The 19,844-nt window shown below is 37.1% G+C and overlaps 1 protein-coding gene across 1 annotated transcript in view; it reads left to right on the forward strand.

Annotated features, from left to right (window-relative positions):
• The first annotated feature begins 6,642 nt into the window (after positions 1-6,642).
• The window catches only part of LOC127864814 (uncharacterized), a 39,779-nt gene continuing 26,577 nt past the window's right edge, over positions 6,643-19,844 (forward strand). Inside the window, exons 1-2 of the mRNA XM_052404705.1 lie at positions 6,643-7,227; positions 18,507-19,468. Coding sequence (XP_052260665.1) covers positions 6,890-7,227; positions 18,507-19,468 — 1,300 coding nt within the window. The 5' untranslated portion in view covers positions 6,643-6,889. The remainder of the gene's footprint in view (positions 7,228-18,506; positions 19,469-19,844) is intronic.

A 19,844-nucleotide genomic window follows, 5' to 3' on the forward strand; every position in this document is an offset into this window, starting at 1 on the left:
CCTTGTCTGTTGTGTGTTTGGCGTCGTGGGGCGTAAATATTTGCCTTGTTTACACTCTAGAGGTTACATTTATTGTCCGATCTCCATGAAATTTGGTAAGAAGATTTGTCCTAATGATAACTTGGGCGAATTCGATAATGTTTCTGGTTGGTTGAAAAACATGGCAGCCATTGGGCTGGGCATTTGACCTTAAATGGCTTTATTAAAAGCTTGGTAACACTCTGGAGGCCACATTAATTGTCCTATCTTTATGAATCTTGGTCAGAAGAATAGTCCCAATCATATCTTGGACGAGTTAGAAAATGGTTCTGGTTGGTTGAAAAATATGGCCACCAGGGTCAGGGTTCGACACTAAGGCACGTCCGACAGACATTGTCTAGTAAGATCGGTGGTCGGGCTAGTAAAACTGTGGGCTAGCTTGTCCGACTGGTCGTACATACAAAATCTATACTGATTCATATAACTATAACTAACCGAAAACCTTTTTCTCTTGATGTGTAAAATAACTATTGTATCCATTATTTACATCAGAACAAAACTAGCGTATATAAATAAACGCGGAGCATTCACATGATTCATCGCTATTTATAGACGCGAAGGAGAGCTTCCCGCAGAAATAGCTTGTTTCCATTGGTTGTCATGAATATTAACCCTTTGCATGCTGGGAAATTTGTAGTCTGCTAAAATGTTGTCTGCTGAATTTTTAAAATTAGCATTTTCAATTTTTTTCAAAGAATACTATCAGAATAGCAAACAGTTTGGATCCAGATGAGACGCCACGTTCTGTGGCGTCTCATCTGGATCCAAACTGTTTGCAAAGACCTTCAAAATTCCGTTCCAGCACTGAAAGAGTTAATGATTTTCTACAGTGTCATAGAACTTTACATCATGTTTTTACGACTTCTATCCAAAATCGCTATCGTCGATTTAAACATTTTGGTGACCGCGTAGCAGACGAGAGAATGTAATTTAAAGAATGGCTTTGTTCAAGGTTGGATTTTCGTCCGACAAATAAGTTAATAAAGAAGAATCAGACGGTAAAACTGACACAGATTATGATGGAAGAGGGCCTTGGAGCTGTGGTAGCATGGAGCACAGCGGTCAAGGAGGCTAGAATTTGATAACGTTTAATAAATGTCACCTGCTGTACAGACATCATTTGTTTAACTGGTGATAAACAGTGAAATTATAACAAACAATTTATGTTGTTAAATAGTTTTATATTATTTTTTACTCTGTGCATCAAATAACTTTCTTGTGTTCACTATTAATTTTCTGATGAAACCTGATTAAACAGTTACACGACACAATTCTGTTTATTTGCTATGTCATTAATGGTCTAGTAGACATCAGATTCGGGCTAGTACATTTTAAGAGGAGCTGGTCCGATGGTCTGGCTGTAAAAAAAAGTTTATGTCGAACCCTGAGGGTTGGGGCATTTTTCATAATACATGTATGGCCGTAGTAAAAACTTGTTAACACTCCAAACGTCACATTTATTGTCCAATCTTCATGAAACTTATCAGAATATTTGATATCCTGGATGAGTTAGAAAGATGGTTTTGGTTGGCATTTTTCCTAATGTGGCTATATATTTCTTTCGTAAAACCTTGTTAACACTGTAAAGGCCACATTTATTGTCTGATCTTCATGAAACTTTGTCAGAATTTTTTTCGCAATTATATCTTGGTCAAGTTCCAAAATGGTTCCGGTTTGTTAAAAAACATGGCTGCCAGTGGGCAGCACATTTTTCCTTATAATTATGGTTTTGGTAAAAACTTGTTTACACTCTGAAAGTCACATTTATTGTCCAATCTTCATGAAACTTGGTCAGATTTGTTTTAATGATATCTTGGATGAGTTTGAAAATGGTTCTGGTCTGTTGAAAAACATGGCCACAAGGGGGGCTTGCAATTTATCCTTATATGGCTATATTAAAATCTTGTTAGCACTATTAAAGTTACATTTATAGTTCACTCTTCATGAAATTGGGCTGGACAGAACATGTCAGTTTCTTTGTATCTGAGGTGAGCGAATTTGGGCTTTTCAGACCATCTTGTTTGTTATAATCTGTGGATTTTCAATATGTTTGAGTATTTTAAATAAGAAGTATGTGACCGATAATGATTAGTTTTTAAAATTATATTGATAACATGAACTATTAATCCATTATTGGTCCTTAATTGTTATCGTAATTAGTGTAACTAATTAACTATTGTTTTACTAAGTTGCTTTTCAAATTAATTGAATTTATGTCACTTTCAAATGACTTTGCAACTTTAAATTGAAATTTAAAAAGATATTATATCATACAAAAAGCAGCCATTAGTGTTTAAGTGCATGTATAGTTCTTCATTAGGTCTTTCATACAAAGCATCGGTGCTTTTTTGATCCTGTCATTGAGAATTAAAGAAACGTACTTGTTGAGAGCCTTGAATATTTTAAACATGATATCTCTCCCCAGCGAATTCCGTTCAGATAAATGGCCATGCAAGCTCAATATAAGATATATTATACCTATTAAAAGGTTACTAAAATGAAAATAAATTTCAAATGAAAAATAATTGACCAGTCGCCAAACACGCGATTGCACCGCCCACTGAGTTGTGTTTTCATAAAACGCTTTATCCATTACTCCGACAGTCTTTGTTTGTTGTACACTGTGGCCGCAATAAACGAAATCTGATTGAGTATTGCTTGAGTTTGATTGACAGCTGGCGAATGGTCAATTGTGTGTATGATGCCCCCAATAGAGTGGCATGTGGCAGTCTCACTGTTCACCGTCAGTCCGTCTGTCTGTCAGTCTGTCTGTCTGGAATCGGTTTTAAACTATTTCAGACACTGACCTAAGTTTTGGTGTACTAGTCTACCTATTTACTTACCATGGAGTTTTCTAGCCGTTTTTGCAAAAGAAATCTGGTTAAATAGAGTTTTGTTTTTATCGAGAAAAGTGGCAAATTTGGGGATTTTTTGTATCAACAAAAATGACCATTTCGGGATTTTTTCATCATCAAATATTGACACAACATTTATTTCCCGGGGCCATTGTGGGACAACATTTTATAAATTTTATTTATATATCATGTAGGATGTTTAAAAAATTAAATTGAGATATAGAGTCTAATAATCATAAGACACATATTTCTAAGTGTCTAAGGGGGGGAGTGGGGAATTGGGATTTTTTTTTAAATATCGGGTTTGGATTGGGTCCGTTTGCTTTGGGATCGGGTCTGTTTTACGGCCTATTTTTCATAGCAGGAAAACCCATAATTGACTTACATATCAACTTTGAGTTTCCTTCTTGAACATAGATTTTTGACGAAGTAACATGACTTGGACTTGAAACTTTTCTCTATAATAGATCTAGCTGCTGCGCAGTTTCAAAGTGCAGTAGAAGGCATTGTGTTTCACAAACGTAGTTCGTGTTTTTAAAATTTACTGATTTATAATTTGAACGGGCAAAAAAATTCAGCAAATCCATATTGTAATATATTTGAATAATGTTAACCGGTATTGCGATAGGTATTTGATACACTGAGAGCAATTTGAAACAAGCAAATTTGTTGATTTGATATCCTCCACCATAACTAAAAAGTGTTTGACCGGCTGACAAATGGGCTGACAGCAGACGGACGGACTGATGGATGGACAAACAGTGCCAAAATTATATCCTTCTGCCTTTTGCGAGGGATAACAAGTGAATTCGTTGAATTGATATCCACGGCTATAACTAAAAGGTTTGTGACACACGGATGGAGGGACTGACAGACTGACAACGTCAATACTATATCCCTCTGCCATTGGTGGGCGATAAAATTTGTATGAAAAACTAGAACACTGATGGTAAACATCTTGAACATAATATATCATAATATTAGTTGTTGTCTAACGGTAACGTTTTTTTAATGTATAATTTGCTGTACAAACTGAATTATTAAATGTATGAAAGTAAATTTGCTTATTTAAAAATAATTTATACTATTTTTAGTTTGATATGTACTGTAAACTTCACATTTGCATATCAATCAGGTCCCCATTTCAAATGCCGAACTTACAAAAACACAACTTTCCAGGAGGGCTATTTTTTCATTTTCATAACTATATTAAAAAAGCAGCAGTTAAAAATTATTCGGCTTCGCATTTTACAATAATATTCAGCTTCCCATTTTTTAGTATCAGCTTCGAATGTTTTCATAATTTTATTTCCACAATCACAGTTCAGCATTTTATCATATGGCCAGTTTGGCGTGTTTTGATTGGTTAGGTGGTTCACCGTTTTCTGGGCATGTGCGCACTGATTTCCTGCCCTACACAGTGCAAAAATCACGATATGTCAAAAAAATGTAGGTTCAGCATTTTGATATACCACCTGAATAACTGTTTATGAAATGGAATACTCTTTATCAGATAATAATATCAGTTCACAAGCTATAGCTTCAATGGATTTTGATGTCCTATTTAAAATCAAGTTCAAATAATAATGATTTATTAGTAATTCTGCTATATAGGATTTCATAACGAGGCTGAATGTGTAACTGTCTTTTCCTTTGCTAATGCAAATTTTAGAGAAGACGAGTTACCCATTATCTTAACATCGATAATTGCTCAAAACAAAGATATAAAATAGCCATATAATATTAATTACATAAGTGTACCTAAGTACAATTATCAAAAGTATCAAATCAATTTGACAATAATAAGGTGTTGAGAGTGGGATTTAAATCACTTTGGTCAAAACAATAGACACTATGTAGACAGGGACGTTTTTTACTAGCTCACCGCATTCCGGAGGATTTCGGATATAGTCGCTGTATCACGGTTGATATCGGAGGTTTGATTTTGATGTTAAGAGTGATCACCCATCAATAGTAATTTGTGCTGGAATTTTAGGGTTTTAATACTGGTTCCTTTTTTTGTAACATGAAATAATATTTAATGACTGTGTATGCAGAAAAGAAGACTAATTCTGAATCAGAGACGCAATAGCAATCGACTTAAGAAGTACTATAGATCCACAAAGATGTTAACAGCTAGTTCAATTCAGTAGCAGCATAGCCAAATGCACATAGTAAAACAAAGAACAAAGAACATCTTTAGAAATAGCATTAATACAAATTTCGAAAGTTTAACTTCAGTTGTCAATAAGTTGTGTAGAAATGAAGAAGTTATAGCAAAAAGCAATTATGGGTGGTTGTGGTCTAAGTGGGCAGGGTGCCCCAGGATGGATAATGGGGCCATGCATAGTTGAGATTGACCGTATTGTCATAAGAGAGGTTCAGTATCAATTAGAAGTGAATCAGTGTAGAAATGAAGAAGTTTTAGTAAAAGGCAATTTTGGGTGGGTGTGGCCTAGGTGGGAGGGGCGCCCCAGGGTTGGTAATGGGCCATGCATAGTTGAGATGGACGTATTGTCATAAGAGAACTTCAGTATCAATTTGAAGTGAATCAGTGTAGAAATGAAGAAGTTATAGTAAAAGGCAATTTTGGGTGGGTGTAGTCTATGTGGGCGGTGCGCCCCATGGTTGGTAATGGGGCCATGTATAGTTGAGATTGACCGTATTGTCATAAGAGAGGTTCAGTATTAATTTGAAGTGATTCGGTGTAGAAATGTAGAAATTTTAGTAAAAGGCAATTTTGGGTGGGTGTGGTCTAAGTGGGCGGGGTGCCCCAGGGTGGATAATGGGGCCATGCATAGTTGAGATTGACAGTATTGTCATAAAAGAGAGGTTCAGTATCAATTTGAAGAAAATCGGTGTAGAAAAGAAGAAGTTATAGTAAAAGGCAACTTTGGGTGGGTGTGGTCTATGTTGGCGGAGCGCCGCAGGGTTGGTAATGGGGCCATGCATAGTTGAGATTGACCGTATTGTCATAAGAGAGGTTCAGTATCAATTTGAAGCGAATCGGTGTAGAAATGAAGAAGTTATAGTAAAAGGCAATTTTGGGTGGGTCAGGTCTATGTGGGTGGAGCGCTCCAGGGCTGGTAATGGGGGCCATGCATTGTTGAGATTGACCCTATTGTCATAAGAGAGGTTCAGTATCAATTTGAAGTAAATCGGTGTAGAAATGAAGAAGTTGATGTAAAATAACCTAACAAAAATGAATGAAAATCTCTGACCCGGTCCCACCCCAACCCCCATAACTTTTGACCAAGGGGTCAGATCAAAATTCCAAATAGTGCAGGGTCGCACATATGCTCATAGCTACCATGTGTGTAAGTTTCAAGGTTCTAGTGCCTATAGTGTAGGAGGAGCAGGTGGCCAGGACGGACAGACGGACAGACAGACGGCGGAGATTTTCAAAAAGCGTGTGGATAACTAGGAAAAATGCAACTGCCATGTATCAGAAAGCATATGCCATATGTAGTTAAAATAAGAATATCAACTAACAGCATGCATGTACTGGCCGATATTCCCTTCCATATATGTACATCATTATATTAACTGTCAGTTTTAAATTCTGTTTGAGGAAAATGATCAGATATATTATACTAAAATTGGTTTATGTAAGAACCTACTTTATTGTCATTTTAATTCTATGTTCATAACATGGCATTTATTAGAGCAATTAAAAATGTGGTGTGTTAAACACTTTGGGATAAAGTTTTTATCTACACAGCTTCTTTGTGCAGTTTAAAGTAATCAATACACTCAGTACCCAATAGTCAGGTGACAGTATACATAGTTACACTGTTTGCTCCTATCATACAAGCGCCATTTGACAGTAAACTTGGTTGCTGTTCAGTTCAGTTCAAAATTTCATATTACTTGCCTGTGTTAAATAATAATTGTGTGTGTTTTCTGGGATATTTATTGTAAACATATACTTGGACATAAATATTTCAATTGATTTTAGATTGTATAATCTTGTTTGTTGAAAGTGAATTATCAAAATGGCGACATCTGCATTTTCTAGAAATTTTGATTTGGTTAAATATTATTGTTGTACAATCTGCGAGAAAGAACGGTCTGTAGAAATAGATGCAGATTTTTACTGTAAAACATGTCTTAAATACTTCTTCAGAAGATGTATAAACTTCCACAGACAGCATGGTTGGTTGTTTTTCAAAAAATCTCCTTATGGAAAGGATAAAATAATGAAGTGGCCACTTTCTAAGAAGATGGAGACTTCTCTTTTAACATGCGTCAAACACAAGGGTGAAAAGTTAACAATGTACTGCCCGGACCACAGTCAGCTCTGCTGCTCTAAATGTGTTGAGCTTAATCACAGGTAGCTTATTATTACTTATTTTATATCAGTATACATTATTGCATTGTATTACCTGTATGCAACAGGGGCGTCGGAAGCACATTTACAATTTTGGGCGGCGGATGGGGTGGGTATGGAGAGGGTATCCTCCTCTCATTGGTGGGGGTCCGGCGTACCCTGGAATTTTTTTCAAATTTTAGCATCAAATGGCGCATTTTGGTGCGTTGCTATGCCTGATACCTGACCTTATACACGTCTATTGCAGGCATTTTCTGAATGACAAAAGTTGTCACAGACAGACACACGATGGAGAAGTGATCACTATATGTCGCACTTTGTACTTTGTAGCAGGCGACACAACAATAGGGATCTTAGGTTGAATGAACCTTCTTCAGGATTTGTTTGTGCCGAAATTCCATTTTATAAATTAGAAATTTGTTGGTTGCAGGTTTGGAGTACACATATTGAAATGACACAAAAAGTGGTAAAAAACATTAAATAAGTTTTAAAAATTATAGAATTACTTCGAGTTATTACAATTAATTCAGGTATCTTGAGGTATCTTTAATTCTGTGGTAATTAAGGACTATTGGATGTCGGCACATTTGTTTCATGTCATACTTTCCTTTTTATTAATAGAAAGAAGCAATTAAAGGCTTAGATCATACTGACAATTAAAGATTCCCAGGTTTAATTACTTAATAATTAAGGGATTATCGTTATAAAAGAGACCGATTAATTACCCCCGGTAACAACATAATTGACACGTACATTTCCGCAGGCGGGTGATGACAATCAACAATACACGTGTCAAAACCGCGAAAGGGTGATTACCTTGCTTCGTGGTAAAGATTTTTTCAAATATACGTGTATTGAAATGATTTTTTTTAAAGGGATCTTTTCACGCTTTGGTAAATTGACAAAATTGAAAAAAGTTGTTTCAGATTCGCAAATTTTCGTTTTAGTTATGATATTAGGGAGGAAACAGTAATACTGAACATTTACCATGGTCTAATATAGCCATTATATGCATCTTTTGACGATTTTAAAACCTAAAAATTATAAAGCGTTGCAACGCGAAACGATTGAATAATTTGGAGAGTTCTGTTTTTGTCGTTAAATTTTGTAAAACTACGAAGATTGCTTATATAAGGTATAAAATACGTCCAATATGTGTACTCGGCGGAATAGCTCAGTAGGCTAAAGCGTTTTTACTTCAGGACTCTGACAGGACTCCAGGGGTCACTGGTTCGAAACCTGGTCCGGGCTATGTTCTTTTCCTTTTTTTAATTTTATTCTTGATTTTTTACTGGCGCTTTTACGATCCAATGTTTACATTTATCGATATAAAGCATTTAATGAATAAGTTAAAAAATGCCAAAATCTGTGAAAAGGCCCCTTTAAAGGTCTTTTCCGAAATTTCATTTTTGCTGAAATATGCTGCCGCCCCAGCTCCGACGCTTCTGTGCAATTACCATCATCCATGTTAATTTGCTTGGATTATTCTATTAAGTTATATAAGGTTTTCAAAATCATTTCTTGTGTGCAATTTTTTCTTGAGCTTTATTTTGTTAATTTGTGTTTGTTTGAAATAACATTTCAAAGTTCAAGCATATGGATTACAAGACATTGGCAACATTTCAGCAACAATTGTAGTATATAGTATAGCAATACCTTAAGGCTTTAATCAACCTGCCTGTATAATGTCTCATGTATATGTTCCTTTACTCTATTTATGGAGGATAGTTCACACGTGATGTTTGCTTGTTTGAGCCTGCATTTTTAACCTTCTCATCGTGACCTTTTCTCAGTTTTGTTTCTTTATGTTGGTTGTTTGTTGTCTGTCATCAACAATTTGCATATGATCACTATAGAGGCGCCACATGTCTTGTCCAATATTCATGGAACTTTGTATTAACAGTTCGTGTAGTTTAAATATACGCTCAATAGTGCCTTTTCATCGATTTTTAGTTGGTCGCGTTAGATTGGTCGAGTAAATTTACAGACCTTGTTTTGCAAATCAGTATGTGCTTAGAAGCCTTAGCTATGCTAAGAACCGTAACTCACTATGCTAGGAACGATTACCGCTCCCTGTCTGCACTGCAGACGACGAATACTTAGGAGCGTCTGCTCTACTACTCAGTGAGTGTTTTTACCAGGTTGTAAGACGACATTGGCCTGTCTAGTGTTTATCATTTAAATCTGTACATATTGGCTGCTTTCAGGGAAAACAGGGCTTAATGCATGTCAAATAAGATTATCCTGTGCACACCGATTAGCCTGTGCACACTGATTAGCCTGTGCAATGCGCACAAGCTAATCAAGGAAGACAACAGCGAACAACTTCAGTGCCTCCAGCGCTTTGATTATAATTTTGTGGCCGGTTTGTTGACATTTGTAGTTTAAATCTGAGATTTCATGTTAAATTTCCAGACTGGGAAATATATGTCTTTGACCCAATATCCTGTGACCTTAAAATACTTTTGGGAATGTCTGGTTTGTCCGATCTTCATTAAACTTTTTCAGAGTTTATTTCTATTCATATAGCCACTAGGTTGAAAACTAGTTTCAGCTTTTTAAATACATGCCGGACAGAGGGACATGTTTCTTACATGCCGATGGTGATACCTTGCAAATACTCTATATGTCACATTAAAAGCTCACCTGAGCACAACATTACTATGGTGAACTATTTTGATGAAATTTTGACGTCCTTTGTCCATCATCAACATTTGCCTTTTGAACACCCAAGGACGGAATTCAGTGGAAAATCTTCATACAATTCATTCAGAACATTTTGTCCTAATGATATGTCAGCCACGTTTCAAGTCTGGTCATGTGAGGTAAAAACTAGGTTACATGAAAGAACAATCTTGTAAACACTCTAGAGGACAAAAAAATTGCCCTGTTTTTTTTATGAAACTTTTTGTCAGAATGATATACCCGATGCATTTAAAATGGGTTGCGTATGGTTTAAACAATTAGTTTGGTAAATAAAATAAAAAAGCATGTGGACACTAAAAGACCACATTTATTGTCTAATGAAACTTAGTACCATAATCCAATTAAAATCTTAGCCAGATTGCAATCTTCCTGAAAGCTCAAGAAGAGTATCTGACATTAAGCCCAGCAACCATATTTTGCAGACCAATACAATATAAATATGTAATCGCTTAAACATATTCATGGTCTATCACAGCAAACATACTTATGGGATGGCATTGTGTCTGTCTGTCTGTCTGTGTGTGTGTGTGTGCGTGCGTGCGTTAGACTTTTATTGTTTATCCGATAAAGTCCACAGTTTTCATCCGATTTTTTTTCTAACTTGTCCAGTGTCTTTATATTAATGAGGACTCGAACCCTATTGATTTTCAGGTCACTGGGTCAAAGGTCAAGGTCACAGTGACTCGAAATAGTTAAATGGTTTCCGGATAATAACTCAACAATGCTTAGGCCTAGGATCATGAAACTTCATAGGTACATTGATCATGACTGGCTGATGACACCTTTTTATTTTCAGGTCCCTAGGTCAAAGGTCAAGGTCACAGTGACTCGAAATAATAAATTGGTTACTTTTTCTTGTTTATCAGATAAAGCCCACAGTTTTCATCCGATTCCTTTCAAACTTGTTCAGTGTCTTTATATTAATGAGGAATCAAACCCTATTGATTTTCAGGTCACTGGGTCAAAGGTCAAGGTCACAGTGACTCGAAATAGTAAAATGGTTTCCGGATAATAACTCAAGAATGCTTAGGCCTAGGATCATAATACTTCTTAGTTACATTGATCATGACTGGCAGATGACCCCTATTAATGTTCAGGTCAAAGGCCAAGGTCACAGTGACTCAAAACAGTAAAATGGTTTCCGGATGATAACTCAAGAATAATAAGGCCTAGGATCATGAAACTTTATAGGTACATTGATCATGACTGGCATATGACCCCTGTTGATTTGCAGGTCACTAGGTCAAAGGTCAAGGTCACAGTGACAAAAAAGTATTCACACAATGCTGCCACTACAACTGACAGCCCATATGGGGCATGTTTTACAAACATCCCTTGTTTATAAAGAGCAATATCGAAGCAATAAGTCCAGAATGACTTCCCCTTGAATATGAAATGTTTTTGAAAGCCCGCTTGTTTACGTAATTAATTCCACAGTTAATTCATCCAATTATTTCCAAATTTGCACAGTATCTTTATATCAATGAGGACTTGAACCCTATTGAATATGAGCAGTATCGGAGAAATAAGTACACAATAATCTGCCCTTGAGAAAATTCTCCTTGTTTGCGTGATTAAGTTCATAGTTTCAATCTTATTCTTTCCAAACTTGCACAGTGTTTTAGCAGTAGAGCGATTCAGGCCTTCATGGGCCTCTTGTTTATATCCATATAATATAATATAATATATAAGTCCATATCCAGCGACATAAAATTATACAAATATTTTATACAAATAAATACAAACTGACAATAATTATGCATGTTCTTGGTAAAAAACAAATCATTCATTCGAACGAAGTACATTACACACTTGTATAGTCCATCTTTATGGAACTTGGTAATAACATTAAATTTTGTTCAAATGATGGCAGTGGAGTTCAAAACTGATGTTGGCTGTAAAACTAGATCACTAGGTAAAATTGAAGAAAAGGTTTGTTGACATACTTGTAGATAACATTTATTGCATATTTTTTTCATGACCTTTGGTAAGAACATTTGTCCCAATCATATCTCAGACTAGATCATAAATGATAAGTGGGTGCTGTAGGGTGAACTCTAGAGGCCAAATTGATTTTATAATGCTGGTAAAAGCATTTGTTTCAATGATATCTCGGCCATTTTAAAACTTTTGAAGTAATGACATTTGTCCAAATGATTTTAAGGTTGAGTTCAAAGCTAGATCACTAGGTCATATTTAAAGAAAATATTATGAACAAACAGTAGAAGTTTTATATGTTTCCTCAATATCCTAGAAACTTACTGAACATTTATTTGAGTTATTTCTCCACAAAATAAGATATGATTTAAGTCAATTAATAAACAAGTCTTCAATGCGGCCGGTAGTTTTGCTAAAATTACATGTTTTTTTTTTCACACAAGAAGTCGCATGTGTGACCCGCTTCTAATGAAACTTGCTCAAAACATTGATAAAGTGTGCTGTCATAATATCTGTTCTGCATAAACATTAAACTTTTTTTTTTAAATGTACACCAGATGTTGGGGCTGTTTTAATCACCAGACCAGGAAGTGCTATAATTGTAATCACCCTTTTCGGTGTAGTTCGGTGTGTGGCTGTAGTGTTAGGTGTCCGTTTTGTACCGTCTTTGTTACCACTTTAGATTCACATTATAATATATTATCAATAAAACTTTAAACTTTGTTTAAATGTTTATATAGACAGTATTAAGGCCAAATATGAATCTGATTCATGTGCGCGGCCGGCGCATACAATACTTCATTATTGAATACGCCTGAAATTGGTGCCAAGATTTCACGTTGCATGCAGCACAACCGTGTATATGAATTCATTACACATCATATGTTTGGCCAATAACAAAGGCTTATTATGACCCCCTTCGAAGAAGAGGGGGTATATTGCTTTGCTCATGTCGGTCTGTCGGTCGGTCGGTCTGTCGGTCCGTCCACCAGGTGGTTTCCGCATGATAACTCAAGAAAGCTTGGGCCTAGGATCATGAAACTTCATTGATCATGACTCGCAGATGACCCCTATTGATTTTGAGGTCACTAGGTCAAAGGTCAAGGTCACGGTGACCCGAAATAGTAAAATGGTTTTCGGATGAAAACTCAAGAATGCATACGCGACCAACAGGGCGAACTCTGAAAAATATAACTGAAGCAACTGGTCTGTGGTATGTTATCCTAAATCTATAATTATCAGTCCAATGAAACATCATCTTTTGAGTAAAATAAAGTGGATCAGTAAAAATATTATCAGAATATGAAATTTTTTGTATATTTTGTATATTAAATATTAAATGTTTAATTTTGTTGATTAATATAAATACAAGCAGGACAGGGGAGGTAATACACTATTATATCTTTCTTATATACAGGGGAAACAAATTCAATAAGTTTGAATTTATGTTTAATGAATAGAGGATATTGATCATGTCAGTGTGAGATCATTTGTTACTTTTTATGATCACATTTTATTATTACTTTGACAAAACAACACTTACCTGAATACCACAATGGATTCCACCCAAACAGTACCTCACGTTCCTACCAGAATCCCTCCCCCATAACCTCACCCCCAAATTTTTTTTCAAACATCATCTTAAAATTACCACACCCCACATTATACCCCCCTCTCATCCCCCCTACGCCCCCCACCCCCCTACCCCCATCCCCCCCAATTTTTTTTTAAACATCCAATAAATAAACCCACCACACATTGTAACCCCTCTCACTCCCCCCTACCCCCCACCACCCCCCCCAATTTTTTTAAACATCTAATAAATTACCACACCCCACATTATACCCCCCTATCACTTACCCCTACCCCCCCCACCCCCCACCCCCCAAAAAAAAACATTTTTTTTAAACATCTAATAAATGACCTCACCCCACATTATTACCCCCTCTCACTTCCACCCCCCTACGCCCCCAAACACCCCCCTACCCCCCGCCCCCCCCCCCCCCCAAAAAAAAAATTTTTTATGTCCCCCACTATAATAGTGGGGGACATATTGTTTTTGCCCTGTCTGTTGGTTGGTTGGTTGGTATGTTGGTCTGTTTGCGCCAACTTTAACATTTGCAATAACTTTTGCAATATTGAATATAGCAACTTGATATTTGGCATGCATATGTATCTCATTGAGCTGCACATTTTGAGTGGTAAAAGCTTAAGGTCAAGGTCATCCTTCAAGGTCAAAGGTCAAATATATGGGTCAAAATCGCTAATTTAATGTACACTTTTGCAGTATTTCAATATTCAAGATAGCAACTTGATATTTGGCATGCATGTGTATCTCATGGAGCTGCACAATTTGAGTGGTGAAAGGTCAAGGTCAAGGTCATCATTCAATTTCAGAGGTCAAATATATGGCCAAAATCGCTCATTTTATGAGTACTTTTGCAATATTGAAGATAGCAACTTGATATTTGGCATGCATGTGTATCTCATGGAGCTGCACATTTTGAGTGGTGAAAGGTCAAGGTCAAGGTCATTCTTCAAGGTCAGAGGTCAAATATATGTGGCCCAAATCGCTTATTTTATTAATACTTTTGCAATATTGAAGATAGCAACTTGATATTTGGCATGCATGTGTATCTCATGGAACTGCACATTTTGAGTGGTGAAAGGTCAAGTTCAAGGTCATCCTTCAAGGTCAAATATATGGGTTAAAATTGCTCACGTAATTTCACTTCTGCAATATTGAAGCTAGCAATTTTATATTTGAAATGCATGTGTATCTCATAGAGCTGCACATTTTGAGTGGTGAAGGGTCAAGGTCAAGGTCATCCTTCAAGGTCAAACGTCATATAGGGGGACATTGTGTTTCACAAACGCATCTTGTTTTTAAACATCTAATAAATTACCCCACCCCACATTATTCCCCCCCTCTCACTCCCCCTACCCCCCACTCCCCTACCCCCCCCCCCCCCAATTGTTTTTTTAATCTTATAAATTACCACAGTCCACATTATACCCTCCACTCACTTCACCCCCTACCCCCCCCACCCCCACGCCCTTCCCCCAAAAAAAACATTTTTTTAAACATCTAATAAATTACCCCACCCCACATTAGGACCCCCGCTCACCCACCCGCCCGACCCCCCACCCCCCAATTTTTTTAAACAGCGGAGAAAGGACCCCACCCCCACAGGAGACCCCCCGCCCACCCCCGGCCCCCCACCCCCACTCTCCCCCAAGGGGGGAAACAGCTAAGAAAGGACCACACACCACGGGACCCCCCGCGCACCCCCCGACCCCCCAGACCCCCACCCCCAGGGGGGGAAACATCTTAGAAATTACCACACCCCACAGGATACCCCCTCTCACCCATCCCCGACCCCCACCCCCCCCAAATTTAGGGGGAAACATCTTATAAATTACCACACCCCACATTTAGACCCCCCTCTCACCCCCAAACCCCTACCCCCCACCCTTCTACCCCCCCCCACCCATTTTTTTAAACATCTAATAAATTACCACACCCCACATTATACCCCACTCTCACCCCCTACTCCCCACCCCCCCCAAAAGAAAAAGAAAACATTTTTTTAAACATCTAATAAATTACCACACCCCACATAATTACCCCTCTCACCCCCTAACCCCCACCCCCAGCCCCCAAACAAAATAGAGATAGGGGGGGAACATCGGAGAAATTACCCCACCCCACAGGAGACCCCCCGCCCCCCCGCCCCCCCTACCCGGCCACCCCCACCCCCCACCCCAAACAAAATAATAATTTTTCTTTTAAACATCTAAGAAATTACCACACCCCACATTATACCCCCCTCTCACGCGCCGACCCCCCTACCCCCCCCCAATTTTTTTTTTAAACATCTAATAAATTACCACACCCCACATTTTGACCCCTCTAACCCCCCACTCCCCTACCATCCCTTCAATTTTTTTGGGATTAAACATCGTATAAATTACCACACCCCACATTATACCCTCCTCTCACCCCCCACTCCCCCTACCCCCCCCCCAACCCCCCCCCACCAAATTTTTTTTTAAACATCTAAATTGCCACACCCCACATTATTACCCCCTCCCACCCCCACCCTCCCTACCCACCTTCCCCCCAAAAATTTTTTTTTTCTTTTTTTAAATCTTATCAATTACCACACTCCACATTTTACCCCCCTCTCACTCCCCCCTACTCCCCCAACCCCCCCCCCCCCATTTTTTAACATCTAATAAATTACCACACCCCACATTATACCCCTCTCTCACCCCCATCCCCCTACCTCCCCACCCTTCCCCCCAATTTTTTTTTTAAACATCTAATAAATTACCACACCCCACATTAGACCCCCCTCTAACCCCCATACCCCCCCTCTGCCCCCCCCAATTTTTTTTTTAACATCGAATAAATTACCACACCCCACATTATACCCCCTCTAACCCCCATACCCCCCTCCGCCCCCCTCCACTTTTTAGCTCAAGGCCGAGTTCAAATTTTGTGTCATTTGTGTGTTGAAAGTAGTATACCAGATGAACAATAAGAAAATCCTTTGTGCAACTACAGAGACCATATTTCATGACTCATTCTGGAAACAACTCAGAATGTGTACCGGTATCTTGACAATATCTAGGCCAAGTCTGAAAGTGGATAACATGCGTCTAGAAACAATGTCACCAAGTCAAATCTTAAACTAAATTCTTAACACTCTAGTGGGATCAAAAAATAGACCGCCAGTTGAAGCCTTCCACAATTCATGTCCAGGAACTCACGATTAGCCCTTAAAGGGACTGTCAACCACGACGACGAAGAAAAGAAAAGTTGTAAAATACCGTATGTTTTTACCAATTATAAGTTTATATTGATTAAAATAGCAAGACTGGTATATTACATTACTTGAAAAAAGTTGTTAAGTTTTCATATTTTCGGTATATTCGGTAATAAATTTTACTGGGTATGCAGTGTGTGAAATTCAGATTTTAAAGTAATAGCCCAAATTCTTATACACATATATAAAAAGTAAAATTTCTTACTAGCCCGACTATATAATTTTTTAATACCCACTAGCCCGAATGGATTTTCACTAGCCAAAACCCTTCGGGTTAGTGCGAATTTCGCACACTGGGTATGTCTACCAGGTAACTACTAGGCAAAAATATAAATAACGCCAGTAGATTGAACATCATCGTCACGTGGTAAACTCAGGAATGCAAATTGTGCATGCGTAGTGAATTGTATACATTTTATATATAAAATGATCAATATACTTGCGTTATTTATAGTGTGTATACCATTATGTCACATATTTTCGCGATGTACTTTTGATATCCCATCGCGAAATTGTATTACCTAATATACTGAAAATATGAACTTTTTTCAAGTTATGCAATATACCAGTCGTGATTTTTTAATCAATATAAACTAATAATTGTAAAAAAATGCGGTATTATACAACTTTTGTTTTCTTTGTCGTCGTGGTTGACAGTCCCTTTAAGGGCCATGATGGCCTTCTTTATTCATACTATGTTTTTTGTTTAATTATAATATGACATGATGGCTACATTCTTAATACTCAGAAGAAAGTCAAGTGTGGGCTATTATGCAACAAATTATGATGGGAGCTAAACATTTTGAAACTATTATATTCAAAGAAATGGTTTCATAAATGATAACATGTTTAAATGCAAGATCAATTCGCCATGTTGGTGCAAAAATTGCTATGTGCCTTCTCATTTCAATGTGATATGATACCTTTTTGCACCAAGGGGGCAAATTATACTTTTGAAAAATCACTTGAAATTCGTCCATTGCTTTACATTGGACGGTAACAAGAATTTATCTCTTGATTAAAAATTATGGAGTTTCAATATTTGTCAATATACTTGTGATTTGTGTTGAAATGGTTGAGTGTATGTGTGTATGTGCTTGTCCATTGTTAATTTGTACAGTATTTAACAATAAGTATGAATTATCACAACATTCTCTATCTATTTATTAATGAAGCTAATGCCAATTAATGCAAGAAAGCAATTAGTAAAGAGGAATTAAGTTCTCATAATTTATAACATTAAAAAAGAAAAATATTATAGTAAAAGAGACATATTAACGGCTTATGCACAAACAGATTTTATTTTATACTTAGATTGCCATTTCATAAGAATTATTTCAATTTGAAACACTGAAAACACTGAATGTCTTAATAAAAACACACTTTGTCCTGTGGCACTTTAATCAGTATAATAATGATGAGTTAAATATACATAAATTATGTTATACACATGCATTCTAGTAATGACATTACTAAAGAGTGGTAATAGCAATATAATTAATAAATGCACAATTTGTTGTTCATTGCGGTTTGCATTATTTCTCAAACGCACAGTAGATAGATACATATTTATTTATATATTTTTATTTTAATAATAATCAATATATTATTGCCTCTAGAAAAGTCACATGTGAATTGATGTACATGTAACATGCATTGTTATTGTATGTGCCTAAATTATTTTTTTTGTTAAAATGCCCCTTTAAATTTGTATTATAATTAATATCGTTTCGGGGTAAACAATTGGTTATTGGTCAGTTGATTACTATTCAATCACTTTATGTCTCCTGTGTGGTTGTTTTTCAGACTATGCCAAGTAACTCCATTACCTCAGGCTGCCAGAGGGAAGTTAACCAACTTCAAGAACCTGTCTGTCAGAACGGAAAATACTCTTTCACAAATGAAACAATGTCAGACATATCAGGAGGACAGAATGAAGTCTCTTAAGGTTTCATACAAAGAACATGAGAGGCTTATTGTGGATGGTTTGCGTGTGAATATAGTATCGTATTTACGCGAATGTGAAACCAGCACAGTTAATACAACACATGAATATATGCAATACCCAATCAGTGAAATGCGTGAGGAAATCAAATATTTATTAGCAGATTTTGAGAAAAGCACTATTAAGGAGAAGAAAGAAGAGCTAAACCTGAAACAAGCTCCTCTCAAGGTTGTGAGAAACAGCTGCATTAGACTTCACTATGAATTGTTCCATCTCCATGTAGCCATACCGAAAGTACTGGGTAAAGAACTCTCTTTTATTGCCAGTAAAAAATGTCTGGAAAATATACAACAGTCTAATATATTTATAAAAGAGAACTTTCCAAACCATGTTTTCACTGTGAATGGGAAGTCTGTGCACAATGTAAACATGCCAAGTGAATCAGGCACATGTCGGATCACAGCAGTATGTGCTCTCCCAAATGGACAGGTCCTGGTTGCAGACTACTATAATAAGAGAGTCAAGCTTCTGAGCCAGCAGTACCAGGTGGTGAGCCACTTGGATGTGTGGAATGGGCCATGGGACATGTGTCTTATCACACCCACTGAGGCTGCAGTGGCTATGTTTAATGAGGTCCAGTTTATCACAGTAAGCCAGAGCCAGCTTGCCAAAGGCAGGAAGCTTAAGTTACAACATTATTGTACAGGTATTGCCCACAACCATGGTGACCTATATATCTGCTCTGGTACTGCTCTGTACAAGTTCACATTGAGTGGCGAACTGGTCTGCAGACTTTATGAAGATTCATCAGCTGATTTCACAGGTAAGAATCATGGTGGATTCATCCTAATAACATGTGTGATATGTACAGAGATTTTCTAGCCATTTTAAGAAAAAGAGTCTTGTCAAATTGATATTTTTAAAATCGATAAAATGGCACATTGGGGAATTTCGTTATCGACTTAATGGACCGATTTTTTCTTAACAACAAATATTCGGTCTTTTTGAAACTAAGGGCAAACAAGAGTTGTCTCGCATTCAGGTAGGTATCGGGTAACAAGTAAACGAACCAAAAGAAAACAAGTTATCATATGCTTCTCAGATCTCTGAAATCATAATATTTACTGTTCATTTCAATCTACGTATACAGTTATTTCTTTATTGATTGATATACTTATATACTAGTTTGTGTACATTAG

The sequence above is a fragment of the Dreissena polymorpha genome, chromosome 1 (assembly GCF_020536995.1).
Source record: "Dreissena polymorpha isolate Duluth1 chromosome 1, UMN_Dpol_1.0, whole genome shotgun sequence".
NCBI classification, from domain to species: domain Eukaryota; kingdom Metazoa; phylum Mollusca; class Bivalvia; order Myida; family Dreissenidae; genus Dreissena; species Dreissena polymorpha.